This window comes from Osmerus mordax, chromosome 11 (assembly GCF_038355195.1).
Source record: "Osmerus mordax isolate fOsmMor3 chromosome 11, fOsmMor3.pri, whole genome shotgun sequence".
In the NCBI taxonomy this organism is placed as follows: Eukaryota; Metazoa; Chordata; class Actinopteri; order Osmeriformes; family Osmeridae; genus Osmerus; species Osmerus mordax.
The window spans coordinates 17,666,598-17,684,817 of NC_090060.1; the positions used below are offsets into that span (position 1 = coordinate 17,666,598).

Below are 18,220 nucleotides of genomic sequence, written 5' to 3' on the forward strand. Positions count from 1 at the left end.
AGACTCAGGGTGAGAGAGAGAAGGTTTAGTAGAACTGTTGAGTCTATGATCCCATGTTAGCATAGAAGAAAAGTTCTTTGTTTCCCTCCCTCCCTTCTCTGGTATCTTCCCCCTCTCCCCCCACTCTCATAACAGAGGCTTCTCCTGTCGTGTGCTAGCATTAGAAATATCACCAGTCCCATGATCCTCTCTCTCCTTTCTCTCTTTCCTTCTCCACTATGTATCTACTATCCCTCCCTCTCCCCTCTCTCTCTCTGTCTCTCTCCCTCCCTCTCTCGCTCTCCCTCTCCCTCTCTCTCTCTCTCTCTCTCTCTCTCTCTCTCTGTCTCCATGTTCTCCAGCAGACCAGTTGTTTATAGTGGGATTCAGGAACAGTGTGTGCTCTCGCGTTGGGCTGACAGCTGGATCATTACTGGCTGCTACGGGATCTTCCTCTCCATCTCCTCACTCTCCCTCTCTCTCCATCTCCTCTCTCTCTCCATCTCTATCTCCCTCTCTCCATCTCCCTCTCTCCCTCCATCTCCCTCTATCTCTCCATCTCCCTCTCTCTATCTCCCTCTCTCTCTCCATCTCCTCTCTCTGTCTCTCTATCTCTCTCTCCATCTCCCCTCTCTCTCCATCTCCCTCTGTCTCTCTCTGCCAGTGTGAGGGTGGGAGGGAGGGAGGGAGGGAGGGAGGAGAGCATGGTGTGTTAGAGACCCTCCTAGTTACACTGTCAACAGCTCTGACAGCGTATTAACATTGCTCACCTGTCCCAAAGTTGTTACAAAGAGAACATTTCAGTTTGTTGACATTTGAGATTTGTTTACAAACAGTGTGGTGCACTGAAGTCTCTTTCCTAATAAGTCTAACATCTCACCTCTCTCCCCCCCCCCCCCCCATTCAGCTGCCCAGCATGTTTGGAGACCTGCGCTCCACCTTCATTGCTCTCATGATTGGCTCCTACGCCTCTTCAGCCGTCACCTTCCCTGGGATCAAGGTGAGGCTGTGTGTGTGTGTGTGTGTCTTACGTGTGTGTGTGTGTGTGTCTATGTGTCATACGTGTGTGTGTGTCTGTGTGTGTGTGTGTGTGTCTATGTGTGTGTGTGTGTGTGTGTGTGTGTCTGTGTGTGTCTTACGTGTGTGTGTGTGTGTGTGTCTGTGTGTGTCTTACGTGTGTGTGTGTGTCTGTGTATGTCTTACGTGTGTGTGTGTGTGTGTCTGTGTGTGTCTTACGTGTGTGTGTGTCAGTGTGTGTCTTACGTGTGTGTGTGTATGTCTGTGTGTGTCTTACGTGTGTGTGTGTGTCTATATGTCATACATGTGTGTGTGTGTGTCTGTGTGTGTCTTACGTGTGTGTGTGTCTGTGTGTGTCTTACGTGTGTGTGTGTGTGTCTGTGTGTGTCTTACGTGTGTGTGTGTGTGTCAGTGTGTGTCTTACGTGTGTGTGTGTCAGTGTGTGTGTGTGTGTGGGTGTGTCTTACGTGTGTGTGTCTTACGTGTGTGTGTGTGTCTTACGTGTGTGTTAGTAACGTGGTGGTGTCCCTGCAGGTGATCTATGACCTGGGCGCCACGTTCATCAGCATCCTGCTGGTGTGGGCAGGCTGTGCCGGCCTCGTGTTCCTCAACTGCTTCTTCAACTGGCCCCTGGAGCCCTTCCCCGGCCCCGAGGACATGGACTACACGTAGGACACACACACACACACACGTAGGACACACACACACACACACGTAGGACACACACACACACGTAGGACACACACACACACGTAGGACACACACACACACGTAGGACACACACACACACACACGTAGGACACACACACACACGTAGGACACACACACACACACGTAGGACACACACACACACGTAGGACACACACACACACGTAGGACACACACACACACACACGTAGGACACACACACACACACACGTAGGACACACACACACACGTAGGACACACACACACACGTAGGACACACACACACACGTAGGACACACACACACACACACGTAGGACACACACACACACGTAGGACACACACACACACACGTAGGACACACACACACACGTAGGACACACACACACGTAGGACACACACACACACACACGTAGGACACACACACACAAACACGTAGGACACACACACACTAACACGTAGGACACACACACACTAACACGTAGGACACACACACACACGTAGGACACACACACACACACGCCCCCAGGGCAGCCCCTGCCTTCCAGACAGGAAGTAGTAGCAAAGCGAGAGATCCAGAGGCTTTGTTCTGATTCACCTGGATTTAGTTGATGTTATTCTTACTTTTCTCCCTCTCTGTTTCTCTTCCGTCTCTCCTCTCTCTCCCCCCTCCCCAACCCTCGCCTTTCCCCCTCTCCCTCCCTCTCTCAGGGTGAAGATCAAGTTCAGCTGGCTGGGCTTCGACCACAAGATCACAGGGAAGCAGTTCTACCGTCAGGTGACGACGGTGGGACGCCGTCTGAGCGTGGGACACTCCATGAAGCAGCACCCGCGGGAGCTGGCTGTGCAGGAGGGCAACAAGCTGTGCCTCTCCACCGTCGACCTGGAGGTCAAATGCAAGGCGGAGGAAGAGAGTGAGTGTAAACATGAGGGAGGGGGTCAGGTGGCTGAGCTGTTAGGGAATCGGGCTAGTAATCAGAAGGTTGCTGGTTCGATTCCCCAGCCGTGCCAAATGATGGTGTGGCCTTGGGCAAGGCACTTCACCCTACTTGCCTCGGGGGGAATGTCCCTGTACTTACTGAAAGTCGCTCTGGATAAGAGCGTCTGCTAAATGACTAAATGTAAATGTAAACACACAGCTGTCTACATCCTGCTCTGTTGATAGTGTGTGAAGTGTAGCTCAGACAAGTATCTACTCTACTGTAGTCTACTGTACTCTGTGTTGATACACTGAAAGAGTAGAAGAATCTCTACTGTATGTTGATCGTGAGGGAGGGTACACTAGTACAGCAGTGTACAGACAGTGTTTTGGTCTTCGACGCCAGATTGTCTGATGAGAGCTGTCATTGGCTGAGAGGTCAACGAGTCCAACATCTCGTTCGGAGAGTTGCCAGCCCCCCCACCCCCTTGTGCCGTGCCCTTTGCCTGTACTAACCCAGATCTGTACGATACAATTATCCCCAGAGACACCCAACTGTCCTGAAACACCCCCTCTCCAACCCAACCACCCCCTCACCCTGTCAGGGTTGTGAACCTGGGTCAGGACGCCCCACAGGGGTTTGTTGGGAGCAAGCCGACCGTGGAATCGGTTCGGACCGCGTTCCAAAAATCCCTGCCCGGCAGGCCAGCGGTGTGTGGGTCATCAGGAGGGATGAAAGGGGGTGCTGGGGTCAGGGGTCGCGCCGCAGCCAATCAGCAGGCAGCGGGAGGTCGTTAAGGAAGTAGGGGCATCAGCTGGACTTCTACCAATCAGGAGGTTTATTACTGGGAGGCCCTTTGGCCCAGTTGGCTTGGCTCCACACACACTGACACACATAAACAACTGACACACGCACAAGCTAACACACACTGACACACACACAAGCTAACACACACTGACACACACAGACCACACACTGACACACACACTGACACACACACTGACACACACACTGACACACACACAGACCACACACTGAAATAAAGAAACATACACATAAACAGCCACATGCACACACACTCACTCACTCACTGCGCAGCTGCTGGAGGTGCTAGATGCTGTGCTGGTCTCTCCTGGTAGTGAAGGCAGGTGTGTGCTGGTCTCTCCTGGTAGAGAAGGCAGGTGTGTGCTGGTCTCTCCTGGTAGTGAGGGCAGGTGTGTGCTGGTCTCTCCTGGTAGTGAGGGCAGGTGTGTGCTGGTCTCTCCTGGTAGTGAAGGCAGGTGTGTGCTGGTCTCTCCTGGTAGAGAAGGCAGGTGTGTGCTGGTCTCTCCTGGTAGTGAGGGCAGGTGTGTGCTGGTCTCTCCTGGTAGTGAGGGCAGGTGTGTGCTGGTCTCTCCTGGTAGTGAGGGCAGGTGTGTGCTGGTCTCTCCTGGTAGTGAGGGCAGGTGTGTGCTGGTCTCTCCTGGTAGTGAGGGCAGGTGTGTGCTGGTCTCTCCTGGTAGTGAGGGCAGGTGTGTGCTGGTCTCTACAGGTGCTTCCTCCAGCTTCATGATCGTGAGGCCCTGTACCTGCTGTGTGTAACATGGTTCTAACCCCAGTTATGAGACACTTCTAGTGGTTTAACCCTCTCCCCCCCTCCCCCCTCTCCAGCCCAGTCGTTCATGAAGAGCATCTTCAGTCCTATCTTCATGCTCAGCCTCATCACCATGTGTGTCACCCAGCTACGCCTCATCTTCTACATGGGGGCCATGAACAACATCCTGGAGGCTCTCACAGACGGCGACCTCACAACAGGTGTGTGTGTGTTTGTGTGTGTGTTTGTGTCTGTGTGTGTGTCTGTGTGTTTGTGGGGGTTCTTCCTGATGTGGCGCTGCGTTGCTTCAGTCTAACTCTGTCTGCTTCCTGTTTCCTCCTGCTTCCTGCTTCCTGTTTCCTGCTTCCTGTTTCCTGCTTCCTGTTGCCTGTGCAGTGCAAAGGATGGAAGTGGGTAAGGGTTCAAGCAGAGCTAGATGAGCTCAGAGTTCATCGATTCCCTTCGCCAGCCACCTCTGTCTCTGGCATAGATTCATGCTGTCTTGTAAAAGCATCACATTCTCCTAACTCACTCAGTACTTCAGAAACTCCTCTCCTCTCCTCCCCGCCTGTTAACCTTCTTCTAAATAGTGTTATCATAACTGAGCGTTTCTGATTAACTTTCTTCCTCTCTCCTCCCCCCTCCTCCCTCTCTCTCTCTCCCTCTCTCCTCCCCCTCCTCTCCCTTAGTGAGCGTGTACACGTCCATCTTTGGTGTTCTGCAGTTGCTCTGCCTCATCACCTCTCCTGTGATTGGCTACATCATGGACTGGAAGCTCAAAGACTGTGAGGATGGAGATGGCAAGGATCTCAAAAAGTGAGTCTCACACACTCACACACTCTGATGAGCGTGTCTAGTATGTCACTTCCTGTTGAACTCATGTCCCCCCCCCCTCCCTCCCTCCGGTCGCCAGGGAGCCTGGAGCTCCCAAGAGGAGAGACAGAACCATCCAGAAGATCACCAATGCCACGAGAGCCTTCATCTTCACCAACCTGCTGCTGGTCTGCTTCGGAGCCACCTGTCTCATTCCCAGCCTGCCTCTGCAGGTAGAGAGTGAGGGAGGGAGGGAGGGAGGGAGGGAGGGAGGGAGGGAGGGAGGGAGGGAGGGAGGGAGGGAGGGAGGGAGGGAGGGAGGGAGGGAGGGAGGGAGGGAGGGGGGGAGGGGGGGAGGGGGGGAGGGAGGGAGGGATTCGTTGATTTAGTACAAAGTCAGTCGGTCAGTCATGTGATATGACCTGTGTCCAATCATCAGTATTTTAAGACATGTCTCATCGACAAACACGTTCCCCTGAGAAGAGAACTACTCATGTTCTAGACAGATATTTTCTAGTTCTGTCAGGGGTTCTACCAGCACAGGAGGGCATCGTTCTGCATGCGTTCCTCTGACTAGAACCCTTGCAGAACCAAAGGCAGGGCTGCAGATACTGCAGCTGAGAGGACTGTGAAGCGCTACACTGACACCTGGTGGACACAAAGAAAACTGCTGCTCATTTATCAACTGGTGTGGAATCGCATCTGACATTATTGACGTTATTCATTTACCAGATGCTTGTATCTAGTGACACACACAGTGTGAAAGTAATATACAAGGATCAGAAGTGCATGTTGTAACTTTATTGTGGTGGTCTGAGTCAGTATTTAGCAGCTGATCCAAGACAGAAGAGGAGGAACAGTGTTGCAGAGCAGGAGTAACAGAATTCTCCTTCTCTGCTCTCAGATCCTGTCTTTCGTTCTGCACACCATCGTAAGAGGCTTCATCCACTCTGCTGTCGGAGGCCTGTACGCCGCTGTGTAAGTATCTCAGGGTGTGTGTGTGTACACATGTGTGTGTGTGTGTGTGTATCCTGACCGTGCTGTGTGTGTCTCAGGTACCCCTCGTCTCAGTTCGGCAGTCTCACAGGGATGCAGTCCCTGATCAGCGCTCTCTTCGCTCTGCTGCAGCAGCCCCTCTTTATGGCCATGGTGGGCCCCCTGGAGGGAGACCCCCTATGGGTGAGACTGAACTCCCTCACACACCTCTCCTCACCCTCCCTCCTCACCCTCACATACTCCTCCTCACCCTCCCTCATCCCTAACTTACGATCTCACTTCCTCCGTTTCCCCGGATGGCTGATGTCATATCCTGCTTCCTGTCCCGTGCGTGCAGGTGAACGTGGCTCTGTTGGGGCTGAGCATGCTGGGATTCTGCCTGCCTCTCTACCTGCTCTGTCACAGCCGACACCTGCGGCGCCTGCAGCGCGAGCGCCACGAGGACCCCAAGATCTACGTCCAGATCAACACCGGCAGCAAACCTGAGGCCTCCGTCTAGACCGGGAGGAGGGAGGAAGAAGAGAGAGGAAGAAAAGAGAGGGGAGGAGAGGAGGAGAAAGGGGAAGAGGTGAGAGGAGAAAAGAGGGAAGAGAGGAGAAGAAGAGAGGATGAGAAGAGAGAAGAGGAGAGGAGGAGAGGAGGACAGAGGAAATAGGGTTAGATGATGATGCGTAGCTGATTCCTCCCCTCCTCCAGCCTCTCAGTCCGTCTGCACTTGCACTCAGACGATACTCTCTCACACTCCTGGGGTCGTACATTCCCCCTGTCCACACACACACACACTCATTCACACACACACACTGACTCAGACAATGCTCTCTTACACTCCTGGACCCGTACATTCTCCCCATAAACACACACACGTCCACTGCCAATCAATGAACCCGGGACAGTATCACACCCTGACACGTACTGCACACACACACCCTCTGGAACCTTCTACACTGTGAAACTCCTGCCACACACACCAACACACGAGACACTGGATCTGAAGGGCAACTGTCAGCGTGGATCTCACCTGTAACATGACCGTGTCGTCGTCCAGAAACATGCCACGCCCTACACTGCACCTGGAAGCTCTACATGCCACGCCCTACACTGCACCTGGAAGCTCTACATGCCACGCCCTACACTGCACCTGGAAGCTGAGGAAAGAGAAACTTAACTTGAAAATATGTTTATCGGGCAGTCAAAACTGCCAGATAGACACCAGTTACATCACAATAGCCGTTTTGGATCCTACCTACTCATATATATAGAGAGAAAGAAAGGGAAAGAGAGGGAGAGAGAAAGAGAGGGAGAGAGAGAGGGAGAGAGAAAGAGAGGGAGAGATCTCCTTTTTACCTCTCTTTCATTTTTCCTCTCGATTGTTACTTTAATTTTTTCTCGTGGTAAACAATGACTCTTTCTAGTCATCTGCCAACTCTGCTAGTCCACCACAAAAGAAGAGAACCAGACAATGCCATTAGTGGAGATGCCAAGTCCAGCACAGTTACAATTTTCCTGTCGCTCTCCAAGGTGTTAATGACAGCAACAATGTTGAGGTTCTCTGATTGGTTCATGTGTCTCTGTATCTTGACGCCTCAGCTCCTGATTGGTTCGCGTCAGTCCCTCTTTGTGCCATGGACTTCCAATCAGATCTCTGAGTTCACAGTTGCCCCCTCGCCATTGGTGGCAGTCCTGTGAGTGAGAGTGGTGCTTTCAATCGACGCATCTGGGAGTCAGGGGTGCTTCAATGCTAAAACGTGAGACTTCCATCCTCCGGGGAGACGGAGGAACGCCACAGTGATGTGATGGAGACACCCTCCCTGTGCTGGACAGGGTGATGGAGACACCCTCCCTGTGCTGGACAGGGTGGTGGAGACACCCTCCCTGTGCTGGACAGGGTGGTGGAGACACCCTCCCTGTGCTGGACAGGGTGGTGGAGACACCCTCCCTGTGCTGGACAGGCAGCCGTGAAAACGAGCAGAGACCGTCCTCTCATGTCTCCTGTCCAGCTGACGTCCTCTGCAGCCTCTCCCCCCAGAGTCATCCTGGGACTGCCAGAGAAGACCTCAGGCTCTGAGACACACACACACAGGACTGGACACTCCAAACATTTCTGAAGAGACACAACACAGACAAGGAACAGGAAGCTCTCTTTCCAAACCCAGGAAACACCTGCCCTCTTCCAACCTCTGGGGGTGGAGTCTGTTGGAGGCTGGAGGCTGGGGGAAACGAGAGAGACTTGGACACAGACAGACAGACAGACAGCTGTGTTAACCTGTGTTGACCCTCGAGGCCTGCATGCAGCAGCTTCTCCAGGACTCGGTACCTCAGTGTCGAGGCTCCACACGCATGGCGAGATGTGCTGTTGTTACCAGCAATAATGTGCCACAGTGACATGACACAGTGCACTGCTAGGCAGGGTGATTAAGCAGCAATGCATGTTACTGTATAACCACACACACACACATGTACTGTACACACATATACTGTCAACACATTCTGCACACACATTCTGTAAACACACGCATGCACACACACAGTTTGTAAACACACACACACACTATAAACACACACAGTTTGTAAACACACATACTGTAAACACACACACACAGACTTGTCATGGCAGTCTGTCTCGACAGAGTGTTTGTTTTATAAATGTCTTCAGATTAACGGATTATATTGCATCAGGTAGCCTCCTTAAAAGTAATCTTTTTTTCTTTCTTTTTTTTTGTTTACAACTGTATTTACTTGCAATATCGATTACAATTGTGTAATGATCCAGTGGCAAATGTTGTTTAGTGTAATGAGAACAGTTTGTCAGGTTAAATGATGATTTGAGTAGCTCGATGGCCAGGAGAGGGTGTAAAGCATGATGTGTTTTGAAGAGAGACTCTCTTCCTGAAACTGAGATCCATTTTAGCCTGGATTCTCTTCAGCAACAGGTGCTTCTGTGAGGGTCTGAGCACATCTTTGTTTCTCCCCCCGCCCCCGCCCCCCCACCTCTCTCTCTCTCACCGAGATCCTGTACGCACACACAAACAGTGCAAGAATGTGTCTTTGTGTACTGTGACGTTTTATCAACAAACAAGGTGCTTTTTAATTAGAGGCACTTTTAATCTAATATAGGGGGCATTTATTGAGTCACTGTACCATGTCGGAGGGTATTTACCTAGCATTTGAATATAATGTAACCTGGTAAGAATCTGTATTTTTATATTTATATATTATACTCAGTCTAACAGAACTGGAATTTGGTAACCACCTTTATAGATATAGATATAAATATCTCATTATTTTATCAAATCTCATTCATTTTTTAATATAAACACTCCACTAAGTATTTCGTAATTACGCACAACTTTATATTTAATGATATGGTAAATACCACTGTAATATAGAGGTACTGCTTAGTGGCCCCTGTAGGGTCCCACCCACACACCTCAAACTAGAAACTTGAATCTGCTTCTACAATCATAGCAGGAGGTCGACCAGGGTCCTGGGGAGCTCGCGTCTTAGATTCTGCTCTACGTTCTTGTAACTGTGGGCTCAGGGGCTTGAGTCAGTTACCCTGTTGCGGGGTGGGGGGGGCGGTAACTTTGAGAGAGAGAAGAGAGAGAGAGAGAGAGAGAGAGAGAGAGAGAGAGAGAGAGAGAGAGAGAGAGAGAGAGAGAGAGATACTGATTGGCATTTAGTCTCTTCTGTTTGTGCTCAGCGTAACTCACAGAAGCACTTCCAAAGACAGCCAGCACAGAGTCTCTCTGTGTGGATGAAGGCCTTTGCTGTTACAACCACCCTCCCTCCCTTCCATCCACCCTCCCTCCCTTCCACCCTCCCTCCCTCACCTTCCACCCACCCTCCGTCCCTTCCACCCTCCCTCCCTTCCACCCTCACCTTCCATCTCTCTGGGTCCTCCACACCCTGCTAACACTCTCCAGAAATACTGCCTGAAGACCTGTTTCTCTACCCTCACACAAACACATACAAATACACACACACACTGAGAGACAGCGATAATATTTCCCAAAGCAGCCTTGATGAATGGTTAGACTGTAAGTGTGAAACGAGTGGCACACATGCACCTTACACTTCCTACTCTAGTAACCTCAGTAAAGTCTGATCGACTAAAACAGAACGACAGGTCCATAGACTCAGTGAACCACATGCTAGTCCTGTAAGTCTCACAGAATGTATTCCCAAGCATCAGCAAACAAACGCTTTTTTCGAACACGAGAGAGACGATGGGATGGGAACAATAACGTTATTTTTTTATACTCAGAGAAAAGTTCAGTGCAGGGCATTCAGATCTCAGTTAAATGAACACCCACACACACGGAACAGAGAAACAGGTCTGGGCTTTTTTAACAACCACAGTTGACAAACGGCACGTGCGATCCTGAAAGGACGGTTTCCTTTACAGCTCGTCTGTCTGGCTGTGGAGATCAACCACGGCGTCTTAACCACACCGCAGTACAGAACTTCAGCAATATGAATGTGGGGCTGACACGTTTCAGTCCCTTCGAATGATAATGAATCAGCACTTTTTACACTGCCATAAACCTTAAAGTCTCCCTCCAGTCCAATGCCATTCACTCACCTTGCTTTTCTGTCACGTAACTTGACTGTCCACCAACCCGGGCATCAGGATGGATCGACTGTTGCTAGACTGATCGATGCATTGATTGAGTATTGGTTTTTGGATTGAGGTTTTTTTCATGATCGTGCGTCGGAAATATACCTGTTAGTGGTTGGGGATTTCAGCTGAAACACCAACTGCTTCTCACTGACTTTTTTTTTCTTCTCTTAAATGTACATTTTATTTGTGGTTTTTACTTTTTTCATTATTGGTGTTTTCGTGTCAAATCGTCTTTTATATAGTGTATATTTGTTCTCATTTTGTCTTTCACGATATAGTCATTGTTATTGAAATTTTGAATCTTTGTTTAGACTAAAGAAGAAACGATCAATATATGAATAAAATAAAAATAAAGAGTAAATGTGTAGGCCTACTTTGTTTATTTTTTTAGTCTTTTGGTAGTTTGGGTGTAAATCACAAACAAAACAGTCCTGTAGCCTAATCGACATTCATGGTCACACGTTTATATTTCCATTTCTTCTATATTCACTAAAACGGACAAAGTGACCTTGTGTGAGTAACGAACGTTGCCGTGTGTAGGCCTACTTTACTGTGATTTCGTAATCACGGCTAAATCCAATTATTTGCCCGATAGGAGGGCATTCCACCGCGAAAGGACGAGGCCAGTTTCATAACAGACACATTCCTACGCGCTGCTACTGTGTTCGTTATTAGTCAGATGACTGTTTTTTAGTCTTTTGGTAGTTTGGGTGTAAATCACAAACAAAACAGTCCTGTAGCCTAATCGACATTCATGGTCACACGTTTATATTTCCATTTCTTCTATATTCACTAAAACGGACAAAGTGACCTTGTGTGAGTAACGAACGTTGCCGTGTGTAGGCCTACTTTACTGTGATTTCGTAATCACGGCTAAATCCAATTATTTGCCCGATAGGAGGGCATTCCACCGCGAAAGGACGAGGCCAGTTTCATAACAGACACATTCCTACGCGCTGCTACTGTGTTCGTTATTAGTCAGATGACTGTCTGCCGTCCAAAATGATATGAAATTATTTATTTTTTGAAGACACTGGCAGTGCAGTTGTGATTACCTCCAGTAGAGGGCGGTGCACCGGCACTCAGAGACACAAACCCATACTGGATTGAAATTCCTTCATAACTGAACTTCGTATGGGACCATCATCCAACTTTCTTCATTAATGATTCCAATCCATTACAAAGAACTTAAGTTAATAAAGTAAATACAAATAAAATATTCTAAATGATTGACACAGTTCAGTTGTGTTTAATGTGTAGAGTACTGTCATCCTTGTGGTGACTCCCAACGGGAGGAAATTGTTTTTTTGTGCTTGTATGGCTCTAGTCAAAGACAAGAGCACACTTCCGCTTTTTCAGAGCATAAACACATTTCCACAACAGATTAAAAGAGTGTGTGGAATTCTAACAACATTCCAAATAAATGTTAACTTAATAAATAGTTATTCTTTACTTGTTCACGATGATGACAGACATCACACGCCCCTTCTTCTGAGAGATTTTCCGCATTTCCTTCAGCGGATTCCTTTTCCGGTACATCATGGCGCCCCCCACTCCACTTTTAGCAGGTGGGATATTTCATAGTGCCGTCAACTCACTGCGTTTCATGTTTACGAACTTGTTCAAATGTGAACCTTGTTTTAGCGCACAAAACACATTCTACGAATGTCACAAAATCTAAAGATCAACGTTGTTGAGTAATTAGTGGATGCAACCTTATGCTCTGCAGTCAGTAGCTAGCTCTTTAGCCTGTCAGCTATGAGTATGATAGTTAGAGCCAGCTAGTTTACACGTAACTACCGGTATTTATGATTCAACCTGAAGTATATGATATTTAAAGGGTGTCAACTAACTTGGAATAGATGGTCTTATCTATAGCCACTACTACGTGGCTAATTGGTTGTTGATAAACGGCACAACTCAGTGATTGTAGGCTAATCTGTAGTTCAAGTTAGGAGTGCCGAGTTGTACCCGTGCTTTTGACTGGCTGTCTACATCTTGATATGGGACAAGGTCCTGGAACTATTGCATGTAAGAGCTTGCTGTTGTGATTTTAGTCCGGGGATCGGACGGGACGTCACTGCTCCGCGGACCGCCAGCCTGTGAGGAAAACGCTAGTTTTGAAAGGTAACAATACGTTCTTTAATCCCCTATTCAATTTACGTCCTTATTAATTGAATTACAAACCGACATTATACATTTTAGTAAAAGTTTATATTTTTGCACACCTTCAATTACCAGGGACACCCGGCAAGGTAAATATCAGGATTTCAGCAAAGATGGGACATTGTTTGCATGGTGCAATGGCGAAAAGTAAGTACATTTGTTACAATACTACAAGGTGGAAACCTAATTTAAACCATATAACAAATGTATGCGGTAATTAAAGTTGATTACGTTTAGATCTGTACCATTCACAACTCGTTGTCTCCCAGGGTGAGCGTGGTGAAGACTTCTGATGGCTCGCCAGTCCGGTCGTTTGATCTCCCCAAGACCTCCATGTTGGAGTTCTCTCCTCTCAACTCTGTACTGGCCACCTGGCAACCGTACAGCAGTAAGTCTAGTGATGCCTTGTATGGCATCTGGGATTGAATGGTTATGTGCAGTGTCCTTACATATGACACACTGTCGTTAATCAAGGAAGCTATGCTAGTGCACAGCAGATAGCTAGCTTTGCAACTGGAAGTTGTGCATCTTAGATTATGTGAATAAACAGTATTAAACATTCTGATGCACATGTTTGAGTCTCATGTTGTTTCTAGAAACCCAGGACAACCCTCAAGGAGATGCCAACTTGCAGTTGTGGGATCTGCAGAATGGAGCCTGTCTCAAAGCCTTCTATCAGAAGAAGGTGCAGGGTTGGTGAGTTCTCTTCCAAGTTCTCTGTCTCGTATCTTGCAAAACAACTGGAGATCAGATTCCTGTTGCCGTGGTTATTACTGTTAGGAACAATCTGTGTGAAAATACAGTTTACCATGTCATCGCTTGTGTTTTGAATTCCATTGCATGGATTTTGTTTTGAACCCCAGGTGTCCCAGCTGGACAGATGATGAGAAAATAGCTGTCAGGAGTGTCAACAACGAACTGCACTTCTTTGAAAACAATGACTTTGGTAAATATCTTGCCGTACGGCTTCTCCTGAGAGGCACCCTAACACATCCTCTGGAGTACACATCCTCTGGAGTACACATCCCCAGGAGTACACATCCTCTGGAGTACACATCCTCTGGAGTACACATCCTCTGGAGTACACATCCCCAGGAGTACACATCCTCTGGAGTACACATCCTCTGGAGTACACATCCTCTGGAGTACACATCCTCTGGAGTACACATCCTCTGGAGTACTGTATTTGCAGAGTATCTTAGTATTTGGAGTAGTAGTACCATCATGGTGGAAACTTAACCACGACAAAAATAAAATAATGACTTTGTGTTTCTGTAGGAACTATCGCCAATAAACTTCACTTGCAGAAAGTATCAGAGTTTGAGTTGTCTCCAGGAGCCCAGCCCTGCAAGGTACCACTGTATCTCACACTGTGTGTGTGTGTGTGAGGCGTGTGTGTGTGAGGCGTGTGTGTGTGAGGCGTGTGTGTGTGTGTGGTGTGTGTGTGTGAGGCGTGTGTGTGTGAGGTGTGTGTGTGAGGCGTGTGTGTGAGGCGTGTGTGAGGTGTGTGGGAGAGAGACTCCGTTACAGGGTGTATCTAGATGTGTTTCCCCGTGTGGCAGGTGGCTGTCTACGTTCCTGGCAGCAAAGGAGCCCCCTCTTTCGTCCGGCTTTACCAGTACCCCAACTTCGGAGGCCCCAACTCGGCACTCGCCAACAAGAGCTTCTTCAAATCAGACAGAGTTGCTATGCTGTGGAACAAAAAAGGTTGGTCAGAATCAGAATTCATCCATGAAAAAGATTTGTTTATTTAATATATTCATTAATTTCTTCAACAAACCACTGCAGCGCTCGTTGATGGCAAACAAGCTTTTATTTATTTATGGTGAGATCCGTGTCTCCATCGCTCAACATGGCGACAAACACATTTATATTTAATTCTCGTGAATCGCTCATCCAAATGACAAATTAATCCATTCAATCAACAAAATCATCCATCAGCAGATTCACCCATCCACGGAGGGTGTAGCAGTGTGTAGCAGTGTGTAGCAGTGTGTAGCAGTGTGTAGCAGTGTGTAGCAGTGTGTAGCAGTGTGTAGCAGTGTGTAGCAGTGTGTAGCAGTGTGTGTGGTTCTGACCCTGTGTGTGTCCCCAGCCACCTCCGTGCTGGTCACAGCCAGCACGGAGGTGGATAAGACCGGGGCGTCGTACTACGGGGAGCAGACGCTGCACTACCTGGCTATAAACGGAGAGACCGCCGCCGTGCAGCTGCGTGAGTCCCTCCCCCAGACCCCCCCCCCACCCTCCCCCCCACCCTCCCCCCCACCCTCCCCCAGACCCTCCCCCCACCCTCCCCCAGACCCTCCCCCCCACCCTCCCCCAGACCCTCCCCCCACCCTCCCCCAGACCCTCCCCCAGACCCTCCCCCACCATCCCAGACCCTCCCCCAGACCCTCCCCCACCATCCCAGACCCTCCACTAGACAGTACCTCCCCCTAACCCTCCCCTCCCAGTACCTCCCCCCCAGTTGTTTCAGGTAAACGCGTCCGCAGGAAGAAGCTAATATGTGCGTGTGTCACCCAGCTAAGAACGGGCCCATCTACGACGTGGCGTGGAGCCCCTCCTCCTCCGAGTTCTGCGTGGTGTACGGCTTCATGCCCGCCAAGGCCACCGTCTTCAACCAGAAGTGCGACCCGGTGTTCGACTTTGGGACGGGTCCCAGGAACGCAGTCTTCTACAGCCCCCAGGGCCACATCCTGGTGCTGGCCGGCTTCGGGAACCTCCAGGGCCAGATGGAAGTGTGGGACGTCAAGAAGTACAAGCAGGTGTGCAAACCACAGGCGGCAAACTCCACCCACTTCTCCTGGTGCCCCGACGGCGAGCACGTCGTCACGGCGACCTGTTCCCCCAGGCTGCGGGTCAGCAACGGCTACAAGATCTGGCACTACACTGGTGCCGTGCTCTACAAGCAGGACACGCCCCCAGGGGCAGAGCTCTGGCAGGTGCTATGGCAACCGTTCCCTGAGGGGGCGTTCCCCGAGAGGCCGGTGAAGTACCAGGCGGCACCCAGCGAGCTGGGAACCACGGAAACCAAGCCGGCCCAGGCGTACCGGCCGCCAGCGCTGCGGAACAAGCCTGTCATCGCCAGCTCCAAACTGGTGCGTCACCTGCCGAGACTGTCTCTCTACAGTCTGTCTGTCTACAGTCTGTCTACAGTCTGTCTGTCTACCTGTCTGTCTACAGTCTGTCTGTCTGTCTGTCTGTCTGTGTACCTGTCTGTCTGTCTGTATACCTGTCTGTCTGTTATCTCAAACAGCATAACTGTTTCATACTGAGGTTGTCTCTGAGAGCATGATAACTGGTTCATACTGAGGTTGTCTCTGACAGCATGATAACTGGTTATCCTGCCGTTATCTCTGACAGCATGATAACTGGTTCACACTGAGGTTGTCTCTGACAGCATGATAACTGGTTCATACTGAGGTTGTCTCTGACAGCATGATAACTGGTTATCCTGCCGTTATCTCTGACAGCATGATAACTGGTTCACACTGAGGTTGTCTCTGACAGCATGATAACTGGTTATCCTGCCGTTATCTCTGACAGCATGAGGAGGAGCCTCCACAGGACATGAGGCCCGGAGCCACGGGAGACAAGCCTCTCTCCAAGACGGCTCTGAAGAACCAGAAGAAACGAGAGGCCAAGAAGGCAGCCAAACAGGTGAGGGGAGGGAGGGACGAAGGAAGGGAGGGGGGGAGGGAGGAAGGGAGGGAGGGAGGGAGGGGGCGAAGGGAGGGGGCGAGGGAGGGAGGGGAGGAAGGAAGGGAGGGGGCGAGGGAGGGAGGGGGAGGGGGGGGGGGGGGGAAGGGAGGGGGAGAGTGGAAGCCAAATTAAAATTAAAACGAACAGTTAGGAAGGTATGTCAGCTGAACAGGATGGGCAGTTAAACTCTAGTGTTCTGTGCCTCCAGGAAACCAAGCCAGAGGTCCCAGAAGCCCAGTCTGAGCCCAAGTCTGAGCCCTGCCTGGCCAGCAGCACCCAGGCCACCTCTGGTGATCCCGAGCTGGACAAGAAGATCAAAAACCTAAAGAAGGTGAGTGGGGGAGAATGAGATGTCGGCCTGTTTGACTTCACAGGGCTGGCTATACACCTTGGTGCTTTGTGCTGTGTGAGAGAGAAAAGGCCCTTCCAGACCTATGATCTCTCATGGCTTTTCGCTGTGTCCAAGTTCAAGTATGTTGATCTTTGGACACTGAGCTGTGAGGATTACCTGTGATTATAAATCATTTCCCCTGATGTTTTTGCACTGACTTCCCTGGTCCCACCCAGTCAGTTGTGCTTACATCAGGTTCAGTCTGAACACATTTACCAGCATGCTTTATATCCCAGGACTGTGCAGGTTATGCTGTGTGCTGCTGTGTGCTGCTGCTGTGTGCTACTGTGTACTGGATGAGCGCTAGGAAAGGCTTGGGAGTGACGTTATGTTGGTTTGTTTTTATTTCAGAAACTGAAAGCTATAGATGAACTGAAAGAACAGCAGTCATCTGGGAAACCCATGCAGAAAAATCAGGTAGGAAGGTTTACTGATGCATGATATTAGTGGAACATGATTTAATAATTTAAAATAATTTTATATATACACATTGCTTTTATTTTTTAGCTCAGTGGTAAAGTATTAGACTGTAGATCAATCCCCATTGCACGTCGCTTTATATACAGTCAAATACTTTACCACTGAGCTATACCCATCCCCCCCCAATAATTATAATAGTAACTTTTATTTATATATAGCTTGATGATGATTTAGTGAGAAATTTAAAAGTGAAGCTAGTGAAACCTGATGACAGTATGGGTTTTGTGAATTGAGCGTCTATGAAAGGCTCAATTCAATGTCTTCTGTGAGACATCAAACATTAATTTTTGTTTTTTCTTTCTTCATCCACAAGCTTGACAAGATGGAGAAGGAGGCGCAGTTGTTGAAAGAACTGGAGGATCTCGAGTTAGGAGTCTAGAACCTTCCCTCTTGGGTTCAGGATACAACAGTTCAACGCCACTCATCAGATAACAGACAGTTTGGATGCATCTGGGATGTTCTGGCCAATGCAACGCACTCCAAACACACATTTCACTTAATGTCTCATTTCTTAACCATAATCATTCTTTTGAGCCGTATTCCCAAGAATTAAACAAAATACCATCCAAGGTACTATTGCTATGCAATGTATGTACAGATTTAAAAGCCAACAAGGCTCTTTGGTGTTCAGAATTGGATTGTACATATCCATTTAAAACTTTATTTTTTTCCAGCAGGCAATTTGAAAACTACATTAACGCTTGTTTGAACACAATAAATTGTTCACATTTCCTGAAAGCAAAACGTTTTTTTGGTGTCATGATTTTAAATTAAGGTTGATAATTTAACTTGAACCATATGTTAATACATAGACATATTGTGATACATAAATGGTTGTGCTGTGCGAAATTAAAACCCCAAAGCGAAATTATTTCTA

General features: G+C 48.9%; 2 protein-coding genes across 3 annotated transcripts in view; both read left to right on the top strand.

Annotated features, from left to right (window-relative positions):
- LOC136951480 (large neutral amino acids transporter small subunit 4-like) overlaps positions 1 to 9,572 on the top strand; it is a 45,304-nt gene extending 35,732 nt beyond the window's left edge. The window contains exons 6-15 of one of the 2 annotated variants that reach the window (XM_067245902.1): positions 887 to 979; positions 1,531 to 1,664; positions 2,393 to 2,595; positions 4,252 to 4,395; positions 4,571 to 4,588; positions 4,864 to 4,990; positions 5,088 to 5,220; positions 5,892 to 5,965; positions 6,043 to 6,166; positions 6,321 to 9,572. In XM_067245902.1, coding sequence (XP_067102003.1) covers positions 887 to 979; positions 1,531 to 1,664; positions 2,393 to 2,595; positions 4,252 to 4,395; positions 4,571 to 4,588; positions 4,864 to 4,990; positions 5,088 to 5,220; positions 5,892 to 5,965; positions 6,043 to 6,166; positions 6,321 to 6,482 — 1,212 coding nt within the window. In that variant the 3' untranslated portion in view covers positions 6,483 to 9,572. The remainder of the gene's footprint in view (positions 1 to 886; positions 980 to 1,530; positions 1,665 to 2,392; positions 2,596 to 4,251; positions 4,396 to 4,570; positions 4,589 to 4,863; positions 4,991 to 5,087; positions 5,221 to 5,891; positions 5,966 to 6,042; positions 6,167 to 6,320) is intronic. The other variant, XM_067245903.1, reaches the window with a different exon arrangement.
- Positions 9,573 to 12,140: 2,568 nt separating this feature from the next.
- eif2a (eukaryotic translation initiation factor 2A) lies at positions 12,141 to 18,087 on the top strand. Its single transcript, XM_067246935.1, has 14 exons — positions 12,141 to 12,172; positions 12,662 to 12,731; positions 12,846 to 12,917; positions 13,040 to 13,158; positions 13,367 to 13,466; positions 13,634 to 13,716; positions 14,049 to 14,122; positions 14,333 to 14,477; positions 14,866 to 14,982; positions 15,294 to 15,868; positions 16,317 to 16,430; positions 16,681 to 16,803; positions 17,215 to 17,280; positions 17,657 to 18,087. The coding sequence occupies exons 1-14, from the start codon at positions 12,145 to 12,147 to the stop codon at positions 17,720 to 17,722; spliced, it is 1,752 nt and encodes a 583-aa protein (XP_067103036.1). The 5' UTR covers positions 12,141 to 12,144; the 3' UTR covers positions 17,723 to 18,087.
- Positions 18,088 to 18,220: the final 133 nt, after the last annotated feature.

Excerpts from the sequence above, each read along its gene's own strand:
- eif2a (XM_067246935.1), top strand. The coding sequence starts at position 12,145 with ATGGCGCCCCCCACTCCACTTTTAGCAG. Across the intron at positions 12,173-12,661 it reads CCCCACTCCACTTTTAGCAG|TCCGGGGATCGGACGGGACG; the intron begins GTGGGATATTTC and ends TTGTGATTTTAG. Across the intron at positions 16,431-16,680 it reads CCAAGAAGGCAGCCAAACAG|GAAACCAAGCCAGAGGTCCC; the intron begins GTGAGGGGAGGG and ends CTGTGCCTCCAG.